This window comes from Colletotrichum fructicola, assembly GCF_000319635.2.
Source record: "Colletotrichum fructicola Nara gc5 chromosome Unknown KSG_Nara_v1_contig06, whole genome shotgun sequence".
NCBI classification, from domain to species: domain Eukaryota; kingdom Fungi; phylum Ascomycota; class Sordariomycetes; order Glomerellales; family Glomerellaceae; genus Colletotrichum; species Colletotrichum fructicola.
The window spans coordinates 4,153,588-4,174,719 of NW_027094056.1; the positions used below are offsets into that span (position 1 = coordinate 4,153,588).

The 21,132-nt window shown below is 54.4% G+C and overlaps 12 protein-coding genes across 12 annotated transcripts; 9 read left to right on the forward strand and 3 right to left on the reverse strand.

Moving 5' to 3' along the window:
• Positions 1–579: 579 nt before the first annotated feature.
• On the forward strand, positions 580–1,374 carry CGGC5_v011405 (uncharacterized protein; the record flags this gene model as incomplete). The annotated part of the gene is made up of 1 exon (XM_032032742.1): positions 580–1,374. The coding sequence occupies one exon, from the start codon at positions 580–582 to the stop codon at positions 1,372–1,374; it is 795 nt and encodes a 264-aa protein (XP_031887860.1).
• A 144-nt stretch (positions 1,375–1,518) lies between these two features.
• On the forward strand, positions 1,519–3,458 carry MIMI_R665 (Uncharacterized protein; the record flags this gene model as incomplete). The annotated part of the gene is made up of 2 exons (XM_032032741.2): positions 2,152–2,324; positions 2,576–3,458. The coding sequence occupies 2 exons, from the start codon at positions 2,152–2,154 to the stop codon at positions 3,456–3,458; spliced, it is 1,056 nt and encodes a 351-aa protein (XP_031887865.2).
• Positions 3,459–4,523: 1,065 nt separating this feature from the next.
• On the forward strand, positions 4,524–7,341 carry CGGC5_v011407 (uncharacterized protein; the record flags this gene model as incomplete). The annotated part of the gene is made up of 7 exons (XM_066152527.1): positions 4,524–4,680; positions 4,743–4,798; positions 4,848–4,949; positions 5,009–5,206; positions 5,273–5,671; positions 6,522–6,623; positions 6,673–7,341. 7 exons carry the CDS (start codon positions 4,524–4,526, stop codon positions 7,339–7,341), a joined length of 1,683 nt encoding a protein of 560 aa, XP_066008089.1.
• Positions 7,342–8,108: 767 nt separating this feature from the next.
• On the forward strand, positions 8,109–9,298 carry RRT8 (Outer spore wall protein RRT8; the record flags this gene model as incomplete). The annotated part of the gene is made up of 6 exons (XM_032032738.1): positions 8,109–8,209; positions 8,269–8,810; positions 8,859–8,890; positions 8,948–9,021; positions 9,078–9,148; positions 9,198–9,298. 6 exons carry the CDS (start codon positions 8,109–8,111, stop codon positions 9,296–9,298), a joined length of 921 nt encoding a protein of 306 aa, XP_031887864.1.
• A 1,864-nt stretch (positions 9,299–11,162) lies between these two features.
• On the forward strand, positions 11,163–11,542 carry CGGC5_v011409 (uncharacterized protein; the record flags this gene model as incomplete). The annotated part of the gene is made up of 2 exons (XM_032032736.1): positions 11,163–11,416; positions 11,491–11,542. The coding sequence occupies 2 exons, from the start codon at positions 11,163–11,165 to the stop codon at positions 11,540–11,542; spliced, it is 306 nt and encodes a 101-aa protein (XP_031888083.1).
• A 75-nt stretch (positions 11,543–11,617) lies between these two features.
• On the reverse strand, positions 11,618–12,853 carry CGGC5_v011410 (uncharacterized protein; the record flags this gene model as incomplete). Its single annotated transcript, XM_066152528.1, has 1 exon — positions 11,618–12,853. One exon carries the CDS (start codon positions 12,851–12,853, stop codon positions 11,618–11,620), a length of 1,236 nt encoding a protein of 411 aa, XP_066008221.1.
• Positions 12,854–14,281: 1,428 nt separating this feature from the next.
• CGGC5_v011411 (uncharacterized protein) lies at positions 14,282–15,016 on the reverse strand (the record flags this gene model as incomplete). The annotated part of the gene is made up of 6 exons (XM_032032735.2): positions 14,282–14,373; positions 14,425–14,438; positions 14,512–14,546; positions 14,753–14,806; positions 14,889–14,933; positions 14,984–15,016. The coding sequence occupies 6 exons, from the start codon at positions 15,014–15,016 to the stop codon at positions 14,282–14,284; spliced, it is 273 nt and encodes a 90-aa protein (XP_031888082.2).
• Positions 14,316–14,761, forward strand: CGGC5_v011412 (uncharacterized protein; the record flags this gene model as incomplete). Its single annotated transcript, XM_066152529.1, has 2 exons — positions 14,316–14,382; positions 14,436–14,761. The coding sequence occupies 2 exons, from the start codon at positions 14,316–14,318 to the stop codon at positions 14,759–14,761; spliced, it is 393 nt and encodes a 130-aa protein (XP_066008220.1).
• Positions 15,017–15,383: 367 nt separating the features above from the next.
• Positions 15,384–15,811, forward strand: CGGC5_v011413 (uncharacterized protein; the record flags this gene model as incomplete). Its single annotated transcript, XM_032032734.1, has 2 exons — positions 15,384–15,420; positions 15,480–15,811. The coding sequence occupies 2 exons, from the start codon at positions 15,384–15,386 to the stop codon at positions 15,809–15,811; spliced, it is 369 nt and encodes a 122-aa protein (XP_031888085.1).
• Positions 15,812–16,074: 263 nt separating this feature from the next.
• On the reverse strand, positions 16,075–16,446 carry CGGC5_v011414 (uncharacterized protein; the record flags this gene model as incomplete). Its single annotated transcript, XM_032032733.1, has 1 exon — positions 16,075–16,446. One exon carries the CDS (start codon positions 16,444–16,446, stop codon positions 16,075–16,077), a length of 372 nt encoding a protein of 123 aa, XP_031888084.1.
• Positions 16,447–18,689: 2,243 nt separating this feature from the next.
• CGGC5_v011415 (uncharacterized protein) lies at positions 18,690–18,988 on the forward strand (the record flags this gene model as incomplete). The annotated part of the gene is made up of 2 exons (XM_032032731.2): positions 18,690–18,708; positions 18,762–18,988. 2 exons carry the CDS (start codon positions 18,690–18,692, stop codon positions 18,986–18,988), a joined length of 246 nt encoding a protein of 81 aa, XP_031888086.2.
• Positions 18,989–19,611: 623 nt separating this feature from the next.
• Positions 19,612–20,676, forward strand: CGGC5_v011416 (uncharacterized protein; the record flags this gene model as incomplete). Its single annotated transcript, XM_032032730.1, has 1 exon — positions 19,612–20,676. One exon carries the CDS (start codon positions 19,612–19,614, stop codon positions 20,674–20,676), a length of 1,065 nt encoding a protein of 354 aa, XP_031888089.1.
• Between the last annotated feature and the right edge of the window lie 456 nt (positions 20,677–21,132).

Here is a 21,132-nt window from a genome sequence, read left to right on the forward strand (position 1 = left end):
TTGCAAAATAACTGTTTGTCCATCTATGCCATCAAAAGTACACCATCTATCCAATAGTTTAGTTAAATTGGATGCTATGTATAGCTGTGAAGAAGGCCGAATGGCATAGCGTTACACAATTCGACATTGAAGACTGGGGATGCAGAAGGCCAACGAGGGATAGAGGCGGCGAAGGGGAGGAGTCGTTTAGAATCATCACTCTCATTACCTAGAAACCTTTGCTGGCGCAACTTTGAATCTTTGGTCACGCTCAAGGAAATAGACCACCTAGTTCTCCCATGCTAGAGCGACTCATTTCCTTGTGGGCTTGTGTATGTGTATGTTTATCTTCGTCGCCGTCGGTTGTTATTGCTGTCGTCGTTACCTCTTTGCTCTGGAAATTGTCTGCTTGTCACTAGATACACCCTTATGGCCATATACCGACGACCCTTACGACCGACTGCTGAGTCACAGACAGATCTCCGAAGCCTGGCTACTATAATAATCTGCCCAACAGCGCCCAATTCATTTTGTTCAAGTTATTATTCTACAGTAGCTTCAGTGCACATGCAGATTCGTTCACCATACAGTCAGTCCAAAATGCAGTCCAACATGAACCAACCCATCCCACCCAGCTTAACGCGCACTGCCCGCCGCCTCTCGGTGACTGCCGTTGAGCTCGTCCTGGAAATCATCGACGTCCTACCTCTTGACAGGGTCCTTGATCTCCTTGCCGCCGAGAACGGTATTGACGATGGTGGCTCGGCTTTGAAGGCCGCGATCAGTAGAAGCGCCGCCTGGTCGAGCCTGCGAGATGTGGACCTCGGCCGCCTGTCCAAGCTTTGGGTGGCCTTCAACCAGCTATCGTTGTTGATCACTGACCGGAGGGTCGTGAGCAGCCGTTTTCGGTTACCAGAGATGGACTATATGTGCTACGACTTCAAGAAGAGAAAGACCACCGGGTTGGAGTTCATGGAGAAGCTCGAGAAAGACCTCGAGACCATCTTCAATAACGAGATCCTCTGGGACGAGAACTTCTTCGGGAATCAGCGAAATTCAAGGAACGTCAGCCTCAGGGCCGTGTGCCAGTTCACTCCCGACCATGTAGACCTGTCGAACTACTACCCCACGGATGGCGTACCCAAGGAGCGACCTGAAGGGTCACGTATGAAGACCGTGGAGGAGTGTATCGAGCTGCTGCCACATCTTTTCAGCGGCCATCGGCGATTGAAAGAAGCCAGGTCATCTGAGCTTCGGCATCTTGCCGACTTATTCGAGATGTATCCAGGTTATCTGATGTCTTCGAAGTCTGGATACTACGGCGTAAAGAACCCGCTACATATCCCGAGAGAGCTCCGCGGCCGAGCTCGGACGTGGAAGAAGTCCAAGTCGTAAATGATGTATCATCATCCAGTATTGGTGCCTCACGACGTCTGCTTTCGGATATTCTCCGTGTTCTTTGAGAATATACGTTTGCCGACGAGGGACGAGGACGACAAAGAGTCCAAGGACAAAAGGATGGAGAGGAAGATAGCCACCATGATTCCTGCGGACCTTCGAAAGGATTTTCGCACAGCTGCGGAAGGCATCGACTCCATAGACACCTACGAGGGCAGCTTCCCTCGCGCATGGTCTTCGGTATACGAACAGGACTATATTGACTTCCAGCGGGTAGTCACGAGGGATCGGTGGAATGTCAGCACGGATTCCAGGAAGTACGGAAACTTCTTCCCCGCAACCACAAAGGAGATTGCATGGCTGGATTCTTTCCTGCGCTGCGTCAAATGGATCGAATCCCACAACGTCACCTGGGCAGAAGACTTTCAGAAGTATCCTTCGAGATACTACAACCGTTCCCGGAGGGGTATTGACATGAATACCTACGGGGAGACGACACCACCGAAAACAGAGATGTTACTTGAGCTATCCGACTTTCGAGATTTCATCGACAACGCGCCCGTGGAGGAGGTGGCTAGGCAACTGCAAGCCGACCACGACCTGTCAAAGCACGACCAGTCAAAGGGAACAGAGACGGCAGGGCTCCCGAGTCTCACCGCCCTTTATATGCCCAAGTGGCCCTCGACGAGGGCTGTAGAGGTGGCCAGATGCATCTGGCCTGAGGGATGGGGTCAAACATGGGACCGCCAAATAGCTGGGTGGCGATACAATAGCATGATCAAGTCCATCAAGGATCGCCTCAAGAAGCCTCAGCAGAAGGAGGCCGCAGATGGGCTGAAAAGCGAAGATGTTCAGAGATACCAGAACCAGATTCCGCAACGACAATTGTGTTATGTCTGCAGCAGGTCGCTCAGCCAGGAGCAGCGGCACAAGACACTGGGATCGATGTGCGTTGCATGCGGCGATTTCAATCTGGTCGAGAGAGCATATTCGATGCCGGGACACCTTTGGCTGTTGCAAAAGACGGCGCTAGTGACCGGCGCGCGCATCAACTTGGGCTTCCATACAGCTCTTCGCCTGCTCCGCTGCGGCGCATTCGTCATCGCCTCGTCGCGGTACCCGGAGGTCGCCTTCTCGCGCTACCAAAAGGAGCTCGACTTTGAGGACTGGAAAGACCGGCTCAGGATCGTCGGGGCAGATTTCAGAGCGGCACGGCAAAAGACGCCTTCGCACTGGTCGAGGCGACGAAGGTGATACTGCGCAAGGAAGACCGGAGGCTCGACATCTGGATCAACAACGCCGCGCAGACTCTTACTGATCCTATCAACAAGGAGCAGATCGCTACTACACGAGAGAAGGAGCTACTCGAGCAATCGGGGGCGTCAGATGCTGTCAACCAGGTTGTTGTGCGCAGCGGATATACCGCGCGGGTTCGTGGTGGCGCGACTCTGCCGGGGATTTCTGGCCAGGATATGAAACTTCTTGAGGCATCGTCGCCAACGGACTCCGCTGTCATAGAGACGCCTATGTCGAATACGCAAATCTCTTTGCCTCCAGGGCCGTCTTCTTGGGTCCAGTCTCTCTCCGACATCCCGTACGAAGACGTTATCACAGCACACAGCGTCAACACCTTCGTGCCCCTCATCCTGATCCGCGAGCTGTTGCCCGGCATGCAAGACGGGCACATCGTCAACGTGTCATCGAGAGAGGGCATCTTCGAGACGGACCGCAACAGTTCAGCCAAGAGGGGCCACCACGTGCACACCAACATGTCCAAAGCCGGGCTCAACATGATCACCGAGACCGAGGCGGCCACGGCCTGGAAGAAGCACAAGGTGGCCATGAACACCGCGGACCCCGGATACATGAGCGCTGCGCCTGAGTACGAGGACGCGCGCGGTGGCGAAAGACCGATTGGATGGGAGGACGGCGCGAGTCGAGTACTGTGGCCCATTGCGAGGAGCGTCAGAGAGCAGAAGGACCCGGAGACGATGCATGTGAGAAAGGATTATGCGCCGATGTGGGGCCGGTTCTTGAAGCATTACGGGGCGGTACGTGTCGATGCTCGTATGTCGCAGTAGACGAACTCTTCAAGACAACGGGCTGGGTTAGGAGACTGGGTACAAAGTGATAGAAACATTCATACTGTGTCACACACCTCTGGCTGACGAGAGGAATACAATATAACTAGCATGGCTGTCATCTCTGTTGTCCCCGTTTATGCTGACCATCCGCATAATCCAGTGCCCCTGTGATGTATTCAGCCTGTTGAACCACTGTCAAAACCAGAATTAGCTAGTTATAGGGTACGACCTGGTCTTTAAAGATGCACTTTCGGACCGTAAAGCACATACCATGCGCATTTGAGTCCCTTCCGGCCAATTCTCCGTGTCGGCGCCGACTCCGATCCGATGGACCCACTTATCGCCGGCGCATCACCGGGCTGCCTCTGTCGAGCAGCTACGGCGATCTTTTGGAGGCAATCTGGTTGGCTTTGATTAATTGATATATTACGATGCTCTGTACGAGACCGGACGAGCCCAATTTTCAATGGGAGTGCATATGGTGGTGTCGACGCAGGTGCAGAGGTCGTTTGCTGTAGACTTGACAGGGCCTAGTTGGATGTGAATACCTAATCATTTCAATGAAGAAGATCCATAGACCAAGTGAGACTTCCCGATATCTCTGCATTCTTAATTTATTCCCCTGTCCCAAAGCAGGCCAGAGGTGAGACGGAGAGCAGCAAGACAACAGCTTTGTGCTGGGGTTGTTTGTTGGTCGGGTAGCTGCTGCACACGCATGTGTGGCCTGTGCTGAATGAGCAAACAAGAAAGGCATGTGCCAGATTCAGAAAACGCATTGACGCTTATCTCTTGCTTTCTATCTGAAATTTGTGGTCGCTGGTTCGAGAGATGCTACCAGTCTCTCGCTGCACCCAACTTCTCGAAGCTTCGTCTGGAGGCTGCCGACAACAATCCTTCCTCCCAACTGGGACTTCGTTCTTTCCCGTTCTTTCCAATTGGGACTTCACAGAGAGCCCCACCGGACGAGCGCCTGCCGGCTACCTACCCGCGACCCCATACTCCTCAGGCCGCCACCGAGGGTCTCGCAAACCCATTTCCCCCGACAACCACACAACGTCCACGATGCCCGAAACTTCCGTCTCCGAAGCGGCCCTTGCTGCTGTGCCTGATGAAGTTCGCTGGTGTCTCCGGTGCTTGGGATGGTATGCAGGCGAGTTCAAGGGCAACCGTGGACAGTTCTGTCAAGACGTCGACTTCGCATGCTCAGGAGCAGTCGGAGGTAGGCGCGGGGCTGATCTCCCTGGGTCTCCGTGAAGCAGCCACAAGCTCACATCCTCGCAGGCCCCGACGAAAAGTGTGCGCGATGTCCCCCAACAGCAAAGCACACGTGTCTGACAGTGAGGAACCTTCGGCTCCTACTGGTACAATTCCTGATAACATTCCCAGATTCCGGATTCTGTGTGGAAGCTCGCCCGAGAAATCATTGCTCGCCGTCGAGCCATGGTCGATTTTGAAAAGAAGAACCCGATGAGAGACGTTAGTGCTGCAGTAAGTACCCTTGTTGTGAGCTGCTTAGCACGTCGCTATAACTAACGATTGCCTCGCAGGACCGTCGGGCTCTGAAGGCCGACTTCAAGATCGTCAGAGACCGTACCCGAGAATACTATAAAGACAGCGAGAGGCGCGATTCGGAGCACGTTGAAGACTCTGAAGATGAAGACGATGCGCCCCCACGCCGAAAGCGCCCTCGCCGTTACACCTCCAGCATTCTGTACGACGACTTTCACGCTTCTGAGCCTGAGACGGTACGCGACGAACACGGCCAGCAAGAGCGAGTCAGTGCGAACACGCACGCTGATGATGACCTGCAGAATCGTCCCCGAGCCAGCGTCGGCCCTCGAGTTCAAGGGAGGTCGCCTGCGGTACCTGACGGTACCGAGCAACTTCTCCAGGCTGCTAGCAATGCTGTCAAGAAGGTGGCCAGGCTCACTGCCATCAAGCCCGAAGCCGACAAGCGCTTTGCAACCGCGGCTCTGCAGTACTTCGGACTAGGCCCCAACGTACCGAACAACGAGGCGCCGGGCGTTTCCCAACTGCTGAGACAGACTGGTCATCACGCAGATGGCGCCGCTCGCGAGGCTGCCGGGGAGGTTTCGAGGATTTCGGGGGAGCTGAAGGATGCGCACACTCGGCTGGGCGAGGCCGTGTTCGCTATCATGGCATCTGGAGGTGTCCCGCCTGAGAGATCAGGGGACGAACAGATTTTGGGGGTGCTTCGAATGCTGAGACAGAGAGATGGTCAATAATCGCTGGCTTGCGGATCGGGCAGTGGAGCGGAACTGTCGGAGAAAATAAAGGTGAACCAGGCAGCCTGGTAGTGGACCTAGCAGAGGAGCAACTTCGTCGTTGGCTCCTTGTCGCCAATGTCAGGATCGGTACCTAGCTAGGCATACGGGCTATATGAATTGGGTGTACTAGCCGAGAACCAAATCGCGAATAGAGTGTATGTATTCTCAAGAGTCTTTCGTCGCTGCCGGTCTCAGCTTGTTCCGAACGTGTGCTTCCCTCCTTTGACCCACCTTCAAGGCATCATATCGAAAAAACCAAAACAAGTCGACCTTGCGGCCTCGAGGCAGCCACCCTCGCTTGGTCTCCCCGGTGTCCTCGTCTATCTTCTTCTCCTTCGTCCATCCTATTCACCTTCCTTGCCCTCCTCTTCTGCTTCGTCCATCCTCTTCTCCCTCCTGGCCCTCCTCTTTTGCCGTTCCGCTTCTGCTCACCACATAGCAGCATCTTTCCAGACACCCTGTGCCTTCCGACGTGATGGTCTCATCACACTTTGGCCCTGCACTTGCTACCGATATCGAGACTCGCTGGTGTCTCCGGTGCTTGAAGTGGTACGCCGGAAAATCCAAGAACAAACGCGGGCAAGAGTGCCAGGAGCTTGATTTCACGTGCAGCGGAGCTTCTGGAGAAGGTCGGTCTCTCTTTCCGCTCTTGCCACTTGTTGCTGACTCCCCGCCCAAACAGGTGTGAGCGGTGCGTGAAGTTGGGAAAGTGCCTTATTGTCAGTAGCACCTTCAACATTGCCATCCAGCACACGTACTGACCAAGTGCTAGATCCCTCCGTCGCAGTGGCTCCGCGCCCAAAATGTCATCGCTCGTCGTCGCGCAATCTTGGAGTTGCGCCAGCTTCATCCCGACGCGGAGATTAGCCCCGACGTAAGTCTCTTCTCAACCCAAGTGAACGCATTTGCTGACTCTCGAGAAGGATACCAGCGCTGTAGTGCGCGCCCTTGCAGCTGTCCAGTCTGGCACCGAGAATTACTACAGCCGTCTCGAGAAGAACGATGATAAGGACGATGATAGCGACAGCGATGATGCCCACGAACACGACGTCCGCGCCGGCTCCTTACCCGGCGAGGCTGATACTCGTCCTCGACGCTCCGTGCCTACCGTGAACTACTCTCGGTCCGCCCTGTACCCCGCCAAGACACTCAAGGCCTTTCGCTCGGCAGGCAAAGACAGGGTCTCTTCGAAGACCTCCGCATCGAACCCCGCAGCCGCCCCCATCCCTCGCCCCGTCAGTCGCCAGAATCCCGTTCTACCTAGCGCAGGTCCGGCTGAGCCCGTCCCGGCTGGTTCAGCCGTCTTGGACCCCGGCGGTATTGCCGGCGCCCTCGCCGTCTCTCGGCATGCAACGCCGGCACCCGCTGCTGCTATGGCTAACCCAGACCGATTCGCGCGTGTTATAGAGGCCATCGGCGAGGTGTCCCGTCTGACGGCTGCTCGGAATGAGGCCATCAACCGCTTGGGAGAGGCATTCTTCGACGCGGTTTTGCCAGGAGAGCCCGCACCTGTCGCACGTCTATCGGACGATCAGGTGCAAGATGTCCTGAGAATGCTAGGCCACGCCGGTGGGAACGTTGGAAATGAGTGAGCTCCACGAATGGATTTCGTGGAGGAGGCAAGACCCCTCTCACGGAGAACAGAAGCTTGGGGATGACGATGGCAGGGATGGACGACGACGGCGACGACAACAGAGACCACGGACAGTGGTCAAGAGTAATGGTCGTGATGGAGCGCAAGGGAGTTGGCTATAAATCGTGGGCATGTTTGGTGGCGTGTCACAAACTCACGATGGCTTTGACTAAATGAATTAAACCCCTTAAACCCCTATGCCATCGCCGTCTCACCACCCCCCATGTGGCGTAATATGTGGCTGTAGTGGCGCAGCAGCACAGCAAGCCGGCAATGCTGGGTACCAATTCGCTGCCGAGATCTTCAAATAAGAACATAATTGGGGAAAAATGATTTCCTTCGTCTTTGGATGCATGAAGAGTTTACTACAATGGACTTCTCCTTCACGCCTGGAAGCTGCGTATTCTGGTTTGGCGCACGCCAAGCCTTGGACGCCACACTTCGCACATAGCAGGTTCTAAGCCTAGCTTGAGCCACACCACGACGTCATAGAGCCATCACTGGCTGGCACGCCAGGGAGCTCTAGCTCCGGTAGCTCAGCTGAGGTACATTAGCTGCGCGACAGCCAGATCGCGATTGCCACGACCAAATAAAAGCTGGCCGCCGGCCTATGCCACTTTTTCCTAGCAGTCACTTTCCCCAGCTGCTCTCGCGGTCTCTGTTTACGACATCAACGCCACCCCGAGAACCGCAACCCGACATCGACCCCGCACATCGCTCATCACCATGGCCGACCAACAGACTGTCGCCGAAGGGCAAGCTTCCGGTTCCAACAGCCGCAACCGACGAGTGGCCAACTCGGTGCAGGCCAAAGCCCAGGAGGTCCTGTATGTGCCACCCCTGAACTTCCATGAACGTCCGACGAACGCTGACCAACGTGTAACAGGCAGGAGGACTACGACAAGGCGAGAGGTCTCGTTGCCGACGCTGCCAAGAGCAAGTCGTACCTGTATCCCATCAAAGGCATCATCTACTTCGCCACGCACCGAGCGCTATGGAAGCCTCTGATGTCGCGCATCGGGGCCTACATCCTTCTGTCCGCCGGTGTTGTGACCGGCATGTTCGTCTTCACCTACGTGCCACAGCTTGCTATCCTCGTCTTCGTCAACGGTCCTCTGGCGGTCTTCACCACCGTGCTGTTGATCCTGAACGAGAGCTCGACAATCATCAACTTCGTCTCACGATCGTACCTTTTGCAAGAGGCGCTTTTGGATACCTTTGATGGCACCTTGCTCTCGAGAGACGAGGATGGCATCGTGAAGGAGGGAAGACAGGTCCGCCCTGGCTCTGACCCGATGCAGAAGCTGGGAAAGATTCTCAAGAGCCCGTTCGAGAGGTTCAGCCCGAAGGCTCTCATCCGCTATCTAGTCTACCTGCCCCTGAACTTCATCCCCATCGTGGGAACGGGAATCTTCATTCTTCTCCAGGGTATGTCGACGGAACCAGTCGTGGTATAGCCAAGCTAACACATCATAGCCCGCAGCCGGGGCCACAGTGTCCATGGACGCGTACGTATCTCCTGATCGACTCCACCCGCACGCTCCTGTCTGACTTCCCTTGTCTAGTACTTCCAACTAAAGAACTGGTCCGCTTCCCGGAGGGCCGACTGGCTCAAGAGACACACTGGACCTTACACGGCGTGAGATTGGTCTATTTGCGCGTCCGCTACACGGCGTACTGACTAGCATGGTACAGTTTCGGCCTCGTGGCAACTGCGCTGGAGATGATCCCCTTCGTCAGCATCTTCTTTACATTCACAAACATGGGTAGGTATGCTCGAAGCTCCTGCCGAACGTCACTGACAACTGTCGCTAGTTGGTGCTGCTCTGTGGGCTGCCGATATCGAGGCCAAGAACACGTCCATGACCGACGGCACGGCTCCCACTCTTCGCGAGACGGCCAAGAATGCCGAGTAGGCGACGAAGCACAGCATTGTGGAGCCGATCTCAACTGCACCGGCCGAGGACGTGCTTCAACTTGGCACCCAAACGATGCGGGGCCCCCTCGTTTCTTCGGGTAATGGTACCACGGCATCTTGACAGCAGTCTTGAATCTTGTGTTCCCTTATCGAACTCGGCTCGCGGGTCTTTCGCGGCGAGATCTCAGGGACAGTTGGGGGGCAATGAGAGAGACGGCCTTTGCGTGCATTAGATGATGGAATTCGGTTTGGCGTCCTAAGGTAGGTCTTTGGGAAAGGTACATGGAAATTTCCAGAGCAGCGCATGAAATAATTGTTAATGACGATTTGGAACTTTACGAATGACAGCAAAGATTGACAGATGACTTCCGCGCACTAATCTGGGCCTCCGCGTCTTGTCTCGCAGTCCTAGAGGGTCCCTTCGCGTGTCCCAGAGGCCTCTATTGCGTGGCTGCCACTCAGTAATGATTCTTACACAAGCAGCTGTCTTGAGTAGAAGCAAGACGGAGCGACACCAAGAGATGAATGACTTTAGTTGCTGGAACGGACACTAATCGATCCTGAGACGAGACACCGCGAGCCCCCGCACTGAGGACATCGGCCTTGTCACACACTGCTCAGGCACAAGCAATCTCGTTTGGCAGTACACGGATACCCACAGGCTGCGCGATCTTCAACTGAACACCGTCCACATACCGTCCCGTCTGTCACCCAAGAAGACCGGAAGAGGAAGGCCCCTGAATTCAGGTCCGGAGAGCCCGTTGGGGCCATGCCTCAGCTCCGTTGGACGTGCATCCGTTATCAACATGCTACCGCAAGTGCGACTATGGGAGATACGACACCCTTTGGTGTTGAGCGTCATGTCACGCTGTGCGTGGTGACTGATAGTGGATGTGACGATGCATTGAACATGAGAAGAAAACGAGACTCGGATCATGGTCGCTTCTTTTATCACGGCAAGCTCAACAGACGGCGACCAGATGGGCTTCTCGGAGCAGAGTGTCTCGCACCGGAGATTCAGTTGTGCGCTCTGGCGAAGACAATTCAGGAGATGTATAGACAGTGGTGGAGGATCGCAAGTGAGGCCTCATCGCGAAGCACCTCTAGCTTCATCATCGGATCTTTGCTTGCTGGGACGGGTGGCGATGGGGATCGACCGAGGCCGTTGCCCGCTATGGCTAGTGCTGCTACCGGCAAGCTCACCGATGCCAGCAGCTCAGTTGAAAGGAACGTTGTGCTATCGTGACCGAGCAAGCCGGAATCCACCCCGCTCCATCCGATCCAACCATGTATAGCTTCCCTGGATCGCTAGCATACGACCACAGTGTATCTTCCATCTCAGAGTGGGACTTGTATAAACCGACTTAACTGTTTCTAGGACGAGTCGGAACCAGGCGCATGATGTAAGGCCGGAGCGGGCACGATCAAGTGCGGAAGACGTGCCCTCCTGGGACGCAATGTGTGACTGATGACTCTCTTGAGAAGAGCAAAAGAGTGACTTTCGTTAGAAACCGTGTGGAAAAAGCAGTGTATCCTTCGCACGAGGGCGTCTCTCCATCGAAGATGTCGCGACCTCTGTCTATATGTGCTCTACCCCCGCGGTTCGTACCCACTGACCTTACTTCCAACTCCCCCTCGACCCCGCCTCTCCTTCCTTCTCCCCCTTTACAACCTCCTTCTTCCCACTCGAACCCGAGTGCTAAGGTTTTCAACGTTCGTTTCTCCTACCAAAGGGTTTCACTCATTCTATCCGCATCTACAAGCAAGAGCAGCCGGCAAGCCCTCGAACGCGACTGCCAGGTTAGCCCTCCTCCCCGTCCGACCAAAAGCGGAAGGATCTGATCTATCGTCAGCTCGTCGACATGAGAGTCTCGAATCTCATCGCCGGAATCGCGTCGGTTTCTGGGCTGCTCCCGTCTTTGGTGGGCGGCACCGCGGCTTCCCCTCTTGAGGTCCATGGCCAGCAGGACGAGGTCCAGTCCGCGGTCCTCCACAACCTGGATCATCATGCTCGCGACCCTCAACACTCTGATGATTTTCTCAGCTACGACTATGGCTACTCGGGCCCTCCTCCGCCTCCTCCAACGACCTATGGCGAGGAGTCGTCGACGAAACAGTATGGTGCCACTACCACCGATGGTTCGTTCCTCTGTTCAGGAAAATGTGCGCGGTTGACTAACTCCCACCTAGAAGAATACTCAACAGGTGCCAGCACGGCGACAACCGCGAGCGGGACATCTAGTTACTCTTACCCTGCTTCTGCCAGTGTTACTGCTACCTCTGCATCATCTTCCGTCTCTTCGGATACCGCCACCACCTACCCACCTAGTTCCGCCTCCTCAGGCGACTCTTCATCGTCAACTAGGTCATCCGGCGCTATCTCATCACCAAACACGTCAGATACTGAGTCGGGTACCCTCGCAACAGTCTCGGAGACATTCACGAGCTCAAGCTCAAGCTCAAGGGGGACGTGGAACACCACCACTCTTGCGCCGTCTCCGGCCGTGAGCTCTTCAATCTCGTCTGCAACATCAGTGGGTTCCTCTGCCAACAGTAATGGCACTGCAACTGCTTCCTCGACAGTATCCGGTTCAAAGTCTGCTACTCTGGTACCGCCGTTCACTGCGTCCAACTCGTCAGTAACCGCAACTGGTACCGCGCCTGGGACCTCAGTCTTGCCAAGTTCGTTTTTCAACACATCGTTCCCAGCTGGCCCGACTTTGACGCAACCAGTTGAGTCCCCATGGTCGACTTGGAACTCGTCTGCCAATGCCTCGCCAACGTCTTCCGGAGTGTCCCAATCTACCACCTCAGGGTACTCCACGTCCATATCTGACATCCCGATCCCTCCAGCATGGACGTCTGGTACCACGACCCGGGCTTCAAACTCGACGAGCCCATCTGCAACATCAACCGTCCAGGGCTCGACCACGGGACCAGTCACGGTAGTGCCGTCTGGTGTCTCCGGTTTACCGTCAGGTTCTGCATCTCCCACAGAAACAGACGTTCCCTTCCCGTTCCCTAATTCGACGATCACCATCTCTACTAAAGACACAGTCCTCATTTCTACAGTGTCGAATACGGCATCGGCCTTTCCAACAAGCCCTACTGCTGTGCCTCCTTTCCCCACCAACTCCAGCCTCATCATCTGGCCGAGTGGCACCATTGCCTCCATCACTGAAGAGCCTGAGCCCTCGTCAACTTCACCTTGGAACAGTACTTTGACCTCCTCGCCAGTCATATCAGGGACCGACCCGACTCTTTCGCTGTCCCCCAACTCAACGCTCTCGGCCAGCGCTAATGCTACTTGGACGGGGACGAGTCGATCTGCGGATCCAGCGACGTCTACGTCTGTGGTTTTCGTGCCCCCTTGGCCTGTTTCCAATTCTACGACCATACCCAGAGGAACGGGAACGGGAACGGGAACAATTCTCACGACAACTGGGACTGCAGCGTCTTCACGCCCAACTCCCACAGCACCATGGCCTGCGTTCAACTCAACCACGATATCCCTCACAGGAACCGTTTCCATCCCGGTAATTACATCCTCCATAATTGTTGGTACGGGGTTCTCAAGTCCCTCCAGGGTCTTCACGTGGACAAATCACACCTCGGGTGTTCCAACTGGCAACATTACAGGCACTGGTGCATCAACCGCAACGGGGTCAGCAACCGCCATCACTCTTTGGCCAAGTGCGAACTCTACGTTGAGCTCTCAACAGAGCGCGACTGCCTCTCCGGTCAACGGGACAATTATGAATACGTCAACGTCGAATGCGACTTTCAGTAATACCGCGGGAGGGTCTTCTATCACCGCCAGTCCTCCGTTTCCAACCGGCAATTCTTCTGTCATTCCCTTCCCGACTGGGGTCAATACGTCTAGCATCTGGCTTTCCACAGTCATATCGACCCTTGTTACACCTGTAGGAACAGGGTCTTCACCTATCGCTACGATCGCAGTTTCAACGGTGCCTAGGCCACCCTTCCCAAGTGTGAACGCAACATCTGCTGTTACCACGGGCAATGCAACTTCAACAATTTCAGGAACCGGGGTCACCGCCGATCCCACTCTGACCGGAACCTCTTCTACTGCCAATTCTACGAGACCATCACCTTCCTTACCACCCTTCCCGTCGGTGAACTCCTCTCGTCCAGCGAACACAATCATTACTATCTCTGGAACAGGCACCACGGTAATATCGACATTGACGGCAGGTACTTCCAGTACCAACTCTACCATCTTCTCGTCGCTGCCTCCATTCCCGGTCACGAACTCTACTTCATCTCCGTCTACCTTGGGCAGCATAACGGGTACGATCCCAGGCACAGGTGGCACACCAATACCCACGTTGACTGGCGGGACTTCAGCTGGTAGTGGTACCATCACAGGTCTACCAACTCCGACCACAGAGCCACCTTTCCCAACTCGAAATCGAACGTCGACGGCAGGACCTACAGGAACCGCACCTCCAGAAGGATCTGGAACTGTTTTCTTCACAACTGAGCCCCCAGAGACATCGAGCGGTCTCAACGCCACGGCAACGACGCCGCCATTCCCTGCTGGCAATGTCACCATATTCCCAGTATCGACTGGCAACGTAACTGTTACGTTGATCTCCAGTGCACCATCAGGCGCGGTCGCTTCAACATTGACAATCACAAGAGCCGACCGCCGCACCACGCAAACCCTTACAGTCTTGCGGTCTGCAACATTGACGCCGCCGTTCCCAACTTCAAACGGCACCCTTGTGCCTACTGCCACAGGGACTGGTCCTCCACCTGGCACTGTGATTCCTAGCGTTCCCTTCAGCCAGTTGCCGAACTCAACATTCTCGTCGCTGCCATCTTTGTCGTCATCGTCTTCGCTAGTCTACCCTTCCACTGGGTCTTCGACTACTCCTGCCACTGCCACCAACTCAACACGGCCGACGGGGTCTTCAACACCATGCCATACGGTCACCGTAACCAGTGGCACAGTGACTCAAGTCATTACCAAAAGTGTTCTAGTCTCATCCATGCCAACCTGCACGTCCAAGTGGCAGAATACGACCTTTACAAAGTCCTCAACCGGAGCTACAAACAGTAAGTCTGAGCCTGTTCCTCCACAAAGGCCAGTAAACTAACAAATGTTCCAGGAACTTCCAGCAACACCGCCACGACTCTCATCACATCAACGACCAAGACTTCGGTCTCAGCCGAGGGAGACAGTACCACCATGTTCGAGCCCGATGGCCCGGTGGTGCCGACTACCACAGTCAGCGACTTCACTCTGCCATCCAACAAGGCCTATCCGTGGGGCGGCAACGGGCCCCTCTTCCGACGTCCTAACACAACTGCCACCGACAGTGAGAACGTTGCAGTCCGCCAGCCTGGTGGGTGGTGGTTGCGGTGGAAGCGGCATTTCGACCGATCGCGATCGAGCGCGAAGGACAGGGGGGCAGACGTGACTCACGAAACCTGAGATGTACTGAAACACTGATTCTCCTTTCAACTTCTTCTTATTTTGCTTGAGGAACGATTAGCTTTGGACATGGGAGAACCGCTTTTCGTCTTTCTTTTCTCAATGGACGGATAGGACATATACCTACACCATGATCTTCTCTGTAATAGTCAAAGGGCGTGTTGGAGTTTATCTTTTGCTAGAGTAATGGAATGAAAGTCGACGACCATATCAAATCCAAACATCCTTAACCACTAAATCTTCAAATAGTGTCATTTTCATTGAGGAAATGCAGCAGGTTGCCCCATTCGGTATGACTTCAAAAGACATTCAGGCATGGCACTGATTACCTCAGACGCAGTGCGTAATTGCAAAGCCTGCGTCACACTCTGGTCATGTGGACGCGGATAAAAGATCCAAACCCGCAGATGATCTGACGGGCTTGGTACGCAAGCTGTTGACATGTTTATCTCCGTGATTGGCTACCACTGCTTGCCAACCAGCATTCGCCACTCCGTGCCGCACGCCTGCCTCCGACGCCCGCTGCATCCAGAGTATTGAAGAAGTATCAAGCCCCCGAGCATCCGCCCGATAGCTTGGAGACTTTTCATCCCACAGTCTTGCATCGACTTGCCGAGCGGAGATGGCTCAGCAGGGTGGCACGTATAAAGCCCCGCCGAGTAAGTTTAGACCATCACCTCGAAGTCATTGGAACGGGATTGCTGACGGTCGTCAACAGGGTTGACCTTCTCCTTCGGCCGGACCCAGTCTTCCACCGAGCCCTTGACCGAAGATAATGGCTCTATCGACGAGAAGCCAACAGAGACCGACGCCGCCGACGAGAAGTCTGCCGCTGCGATTACAACGAGAAAGGGTGCTAAGAAGGTGGAAGATGAGAAGCGGGAGTGGGTGATTGTCCCCAGTAACCCGGAGGACGAGCCGGAGGAACACGTGGAGCCGAGGGGAATCTTTGTGTCTTACGGTATTGGTTCACCCTGCGGCTGTTCGGTGAAAGGCGAGTTCAGGTTGGGGTGGGGGAAGGGTGGTGCGCCGACTGGGGAAGGGTCATGATGGGCCTGGGAGTTTTGAAATTCGTGATGGCCTCTTTACCAGGGCAATGGCAAATCGTATAATGAGAACATGTTTGAGGAATTTCTGGGTATAAAGAGGTTTTAGAACGGAAGTGTTCTAACAAAAGAAAAACAATCCTGCCAACCGATCCGTTCCTCCAACATCTCGCCTCCACTGACACCAGACACCGCTTCTCAAAGTCCCTGCAAAACTTCCGGCCTCAATACTGACTGCATCCAACCCGCCTACCGAGACTCACATGCTCAGCCGGAAGGGTTGCACTTAAGGCGCCACGAGCTTTGCGGCGTGCAGACAATCTTTTCGTTGTACTTGAGCGCCGTCTCGGCCTTGTCGTCGCGCTGGTGGTTGTACGTGATCCAGATGCCCTTCTGCGCAATGTCCCTGCCGTCGGTGCTGCGGCAGTCGGCGTTCGCCTCGTTCCACCAGCCCGCCTTGAGCTGCAGCTCGTCGCGGCGGTTCTGCATCGCCCACTTGATGTCGCCCCAGCCGAGGTCGTTGCCGGTCCAGAGGCCGGAGCAGAGGAGGCGTCGAGCCGGGACTGTGGGGCCGGAGTCGGCTGGGGCTGGGGCGGCGGTTGCGCCGAGGGCGAGGAAGAGGAGGGGCTGGAACTTCATTGTGGCTGGGTGTGGTGGGTTATTGAAGGTGTGATTTTGTGGCTTGTGTCGGGCGGGAGAGGGGATCTGGGGTTGAAGGTGCAGATTAAAGACGGGACGATGGTCAGGCAAGACCGCTGGTCCAGGTATATATACAACGTTGAGCACGCGGATGTTCCTGCAGTTCGCTCTGATCGCAATTTGCAGAGCTTCATGTATGATATATTGCGTGGATCTAGAATTTAGTCTAACTTGCTAATGTCAATGACACTTTACCTTCTAGATCGTTCAGTGGGTGCTCATTGGAGCATTATGAACCATGGACGAAGACTGATTCAGTCACTGGTCGTTTGACCACGACCAGTATATTAAGTCCCGGTGGGATATTCAAGTCCCCATGTCTCCTTTCTATCGGCAAGCCCGTGCTCCCGAACCCCTCGCGTTGCCGGGTGGTACGCCTGGGTCGTTGTGCGTTAATTGCCTCGATGATGAGATGGCGATGGACGTGTTCTATGCGCGGGCAATTGAACGGTTAGGTTGCCGACAACCGGAACAAGAAGGCCATAGAGCATCTTGCAGAATTTTCAACATACGGTGTGTGCTCGGACTTTCAAGACATTTGAGCTCGCGCAAGCGGCAAGCCTTGTGAGGAACAGCAAGCACCAAGGGTTCGGTTCTAGTTTGATGAAGCATCCAGGCCAAGCCCCGCAAGTTCATCGCAGCCACCGTAAGCGAAAAGCTTGTCTTATGGAACCCCCAGGCCTTCAGTTGACAGTTGCTGAACCTGTGGGCCACGGCGTACCTGTTACTGACGGTATCGCCTGGCTATCGTGCGCATCGACCCGAATGCGATGCTGTCGCAGGGTAGACGGCATTGAGTGACTCGTTGGCAGCTTTGGGCCCTGCAGTGCCAATTATCCCGTCAGCTCCCTTTGTCGCCAAAAGGGAACTGCCTGACCAATGAAGATCAACCCATACTGAACAAGTTGCTCAACTGGTCTGGCAAAAAGAACATACGAGGGCGTCGGGTTATGCCACTGGTAGCCATTTGATGGAATAGATGGCGAGTGAGGAAAAAAGTCTTCACTGGATTAGCTGAACTCTCTTAGATCACAGTCGTTGACTTAGGCAGCGAGGCTTATTGCTGCACGCTGAAGCTTATCCCTAATCGACAGCATTTCAAATCTTCGCAGTTCGAAGAAGAAGAATGGGGAGGGATCCTGTTACCTTCTCGTGTTGCGCTGAGTCAGTCACTCATGGCCAACCCGAGCAGCTCGTTCCCATAAGCAAATGCCTTCACGCTACGCATCACGCTGGTTATTATAAACGATCGTATCACCTTTCAGAAGTTGAGCTCGAATAATAGAACACACTTTTACAACTGCGCAACTCAATCTCAACCCGTTTAATTCATGCGAAGATGAAGATCACTTCCGTCGTTTCTTTCCTCGCCGTCGCTGTCGCCACGGCGCATGCATGCGGCTACTGCCAGTGCCAGTACTCTGATGGCAGCCATTGCTGCGTAGCGCACGGCAACGGCAAGACATGCGACGAGGTCTGCAACGGTGCCGCCTACGGCGTCACCCTCGGCAGAGAAAAGTTGTACTGCAATGCTGCGGGCGCTTTTAACTGCATCTCATGGTCTTCTTACCAAGATCGGAAACAATGCATCGTGTGTAGTTCACAATTCTTTATTCTGATTGTGGGGGGCTAACATTACGTCACATTAAATCTCCTCTTGGCCCATGCTGTTTCGACGATGGATGGTATGAGAGCATTTCTACGCGCAGAAAAACGACCACGAGATTCAGTTTGGTATTTGGGCGTCTGGACGGCTTTGAAAACAAGCAAGTACCTGAGTTGTTTGTTGGTGTCTGTTCTATAAAGAGCCTTCGGCCGAAGTTCAACTCACTCACGTCGTCGGGTGGGACGGGAGATCGGGGGGCGTGGTTGCGTCAGTCACTTGGACATTTCTAAAAGTTGGAGACTTTCCACGAACATGTTTACGTATGCGAGCCCTTTGATGGCACTTGTAGCCAAAACAGCCATTTGACTGATATCATTTAACAAAAGCATCAAAATTGAGTTGAGCTTGGCTGCCAGTGAAGTGCCGGCGGGCAAAGATATGTCCGACGCCTCGGGGCGGGGCCGGCCCCGGCCTTACTTAGACCGGGGATGCACCACTCGGTGCGCCGCTATTAAGACCCTTCTCAAGACTCTTCCAATATTGCAACGCAAATCAAAACAGCTCAAAAATCGCCAAAATGCCAATCTATCACATTGGTATCTACCGCACGCCACTTGTCCCTGAATACTGCTGACTTACCCTGTCACAGTCCTGTTCAAGCTCAACCCCAACACCGACTCATCCCAAATCTCGGAGATGCGCGCCGCGGGCGACGCAATGGTCGGTGTCGTCCCGGGCCTCAGGTCCTTCGCCCTGGGCCCGCCGCTTGCAAGCACGGCGCACCGCGCGCAGGGCTTCGATATGGCGTTGATGACGGTGATGGACACCGAGGAACAGGTACTGGCATACGCGGGCCATCCCGCGCACCTCAAGTAAGGAATACCCCCGACGAGATCGATGATGTGCATGGTCTGATGGGACGATTTAGGCTCCATAAGATTCGGGAAGCCGTTTGCACGGAAACTCTGGCGTACGATCTGGTTGTGCCTTGATTGGGACGGGGCGGGAGTGGAAGGGAGATCGGACGAACTCCGACAGAGGAGGTCCGGGTGGGTTCCGGTGGGTTCCGATGGGTTCGGTGGGCTCCCGCGCTCACCGTATGCGACTGCTTGACCAAGGATACTCACGAAGAACTGTTCCCAATGATATCAATTGATGGTGTTGATACCAATGGTGCGTATGGTTCGGCAGCGTGCCGACTCCGTGAAAATATTGTGATTATTATTCAGCCCGCAGTAGCCAGTCCACATCCCAGCAGACTGAACAGCACAATCGACGGTATTAAGGTTCAACTCGTTCCTAACTCCTTGGCTACAAGCCAGGATGAAACGGACACCTTATCTCCCGAAAACCCGCCTTGCCTTTTCTTGACCTTGTTTATAACATTGTTACATTGTTGCCCATACTGATTGGGAACAAAACGATATTGGCCATTCACCTCCAGACGTCAATTACCGAGTCACCATAGCTGTTTTTTGAACACGCAAACATCAAATAAAATGACCCAAATTTCGAACGTTCTCCAAGAGCAGTATCAAAAGCTGCGTCTTTCACCAACAAAAATCGAAAAGTGGGAAGATGGTCTGCGAACCGACCCGTCAAAGTCGGGCGTGTTCGAATGGTGGTATTTTGACTCCCACTTGGCCAACGGCGCAAAGCTGATGGTCGTCTTCCACACCAAACTCTTTGCGAGCCCCAATACCGGCTTGGACCCCAAAATCCAAGTGCAGCTCGACACACCCGACGGACGCTCGTGGGCCATCAGCAAGACCTACCCCGCGAGTAGCTTCAACGCGAGCAGGGAAGAATGTAACGTCACAGTAAACGGGGAGAAAGACGGTCAGATCAACTTCTTTCGCGGCAGCGATTTGAACGCATTTCAAATTCACGTCGTCGTCGATGACTTGACCATTGACGTACAGCTTATCAGCACGACTTCACCCTGGCGGCCCGGGACCGGACACGTGTACTACGACGAAGACGAGTACTTTGCCTGGCTGGTTTCGGTTCCTCAAGGCAAGGTCACTGCGACATACCGAATCGACGGCGAAGAGCCGGTGACGGCGGAGGGCGACGGGTACCATGACAGGAACTGGGGCAACGTGTCGCTGGCAAAGGTCATCAACCATTGGTACTGGGGACGGGGCACTGTGGGACCGTATACCGTCATCTCTTCCGCGACGATCAGTTCCGACAAACTTGCGTATGCGATGGGGATTTCCTTCATGATCCAAAAGAACGATACTATCGCGGCCGAAGACGCGGGAAAAGTGGTGTTCACGGCGACGGACGTCGGGATTGACGAGCAAACTGGCCGCTCCGTTGCTGGTAGGCTGCATTTCGAGTACCGTGATAACGGACTGGTCTACACGCTTGAATATGTCAAGGACGAGTTTACCTCGCGACAGAAGATGGGTGATTGGTGGTATTTGCGCTTTGCTGGCACTCTGAGGTTCAAAAAGTATGAGAGTGGCAAGGTGGTAGAGGAGCATGAGAGCCGCACTCAGTGGGATTCAATGTGGTTTGGCCAAGCTCACAGAGATGCACTCATGTATCAGAAATGAGGAGGGCGGTAGAGCGAAGACCGGCTCAATATACATGAAAAATTGATCAGAGGTTGAATCATACTACCATGCTTCACTTAGCTGATTCTGCATCCCAAAGTTTTCGTCATGGAGAATAGGACATGGTACTCCTCCATCTGTGAAAATTCCGACCTGCTGGTTCCTCAACGGCTGAGTCACCAATCAACAGGATCATGAAATTTCATTTGGTTAGATTTGTAGAAGGCTTTCGCTAGCCGGGTAGTGTAGTTAGCCATCCAGGCAGTACATGCTTTTACTTTAATCGCGGTACACTTCATACTTCCATCCCAGTATACCTAGTATTTCTTTAAGGACATTAAGGACAAGAATATATTACGATTATAGAGTACGATAGTAAATGGCGATGTCGATGATAAGAACGACGACAAAAACGACGACAAAAGCGAGCACATGGGAAACATGGCCGCTTTAGCA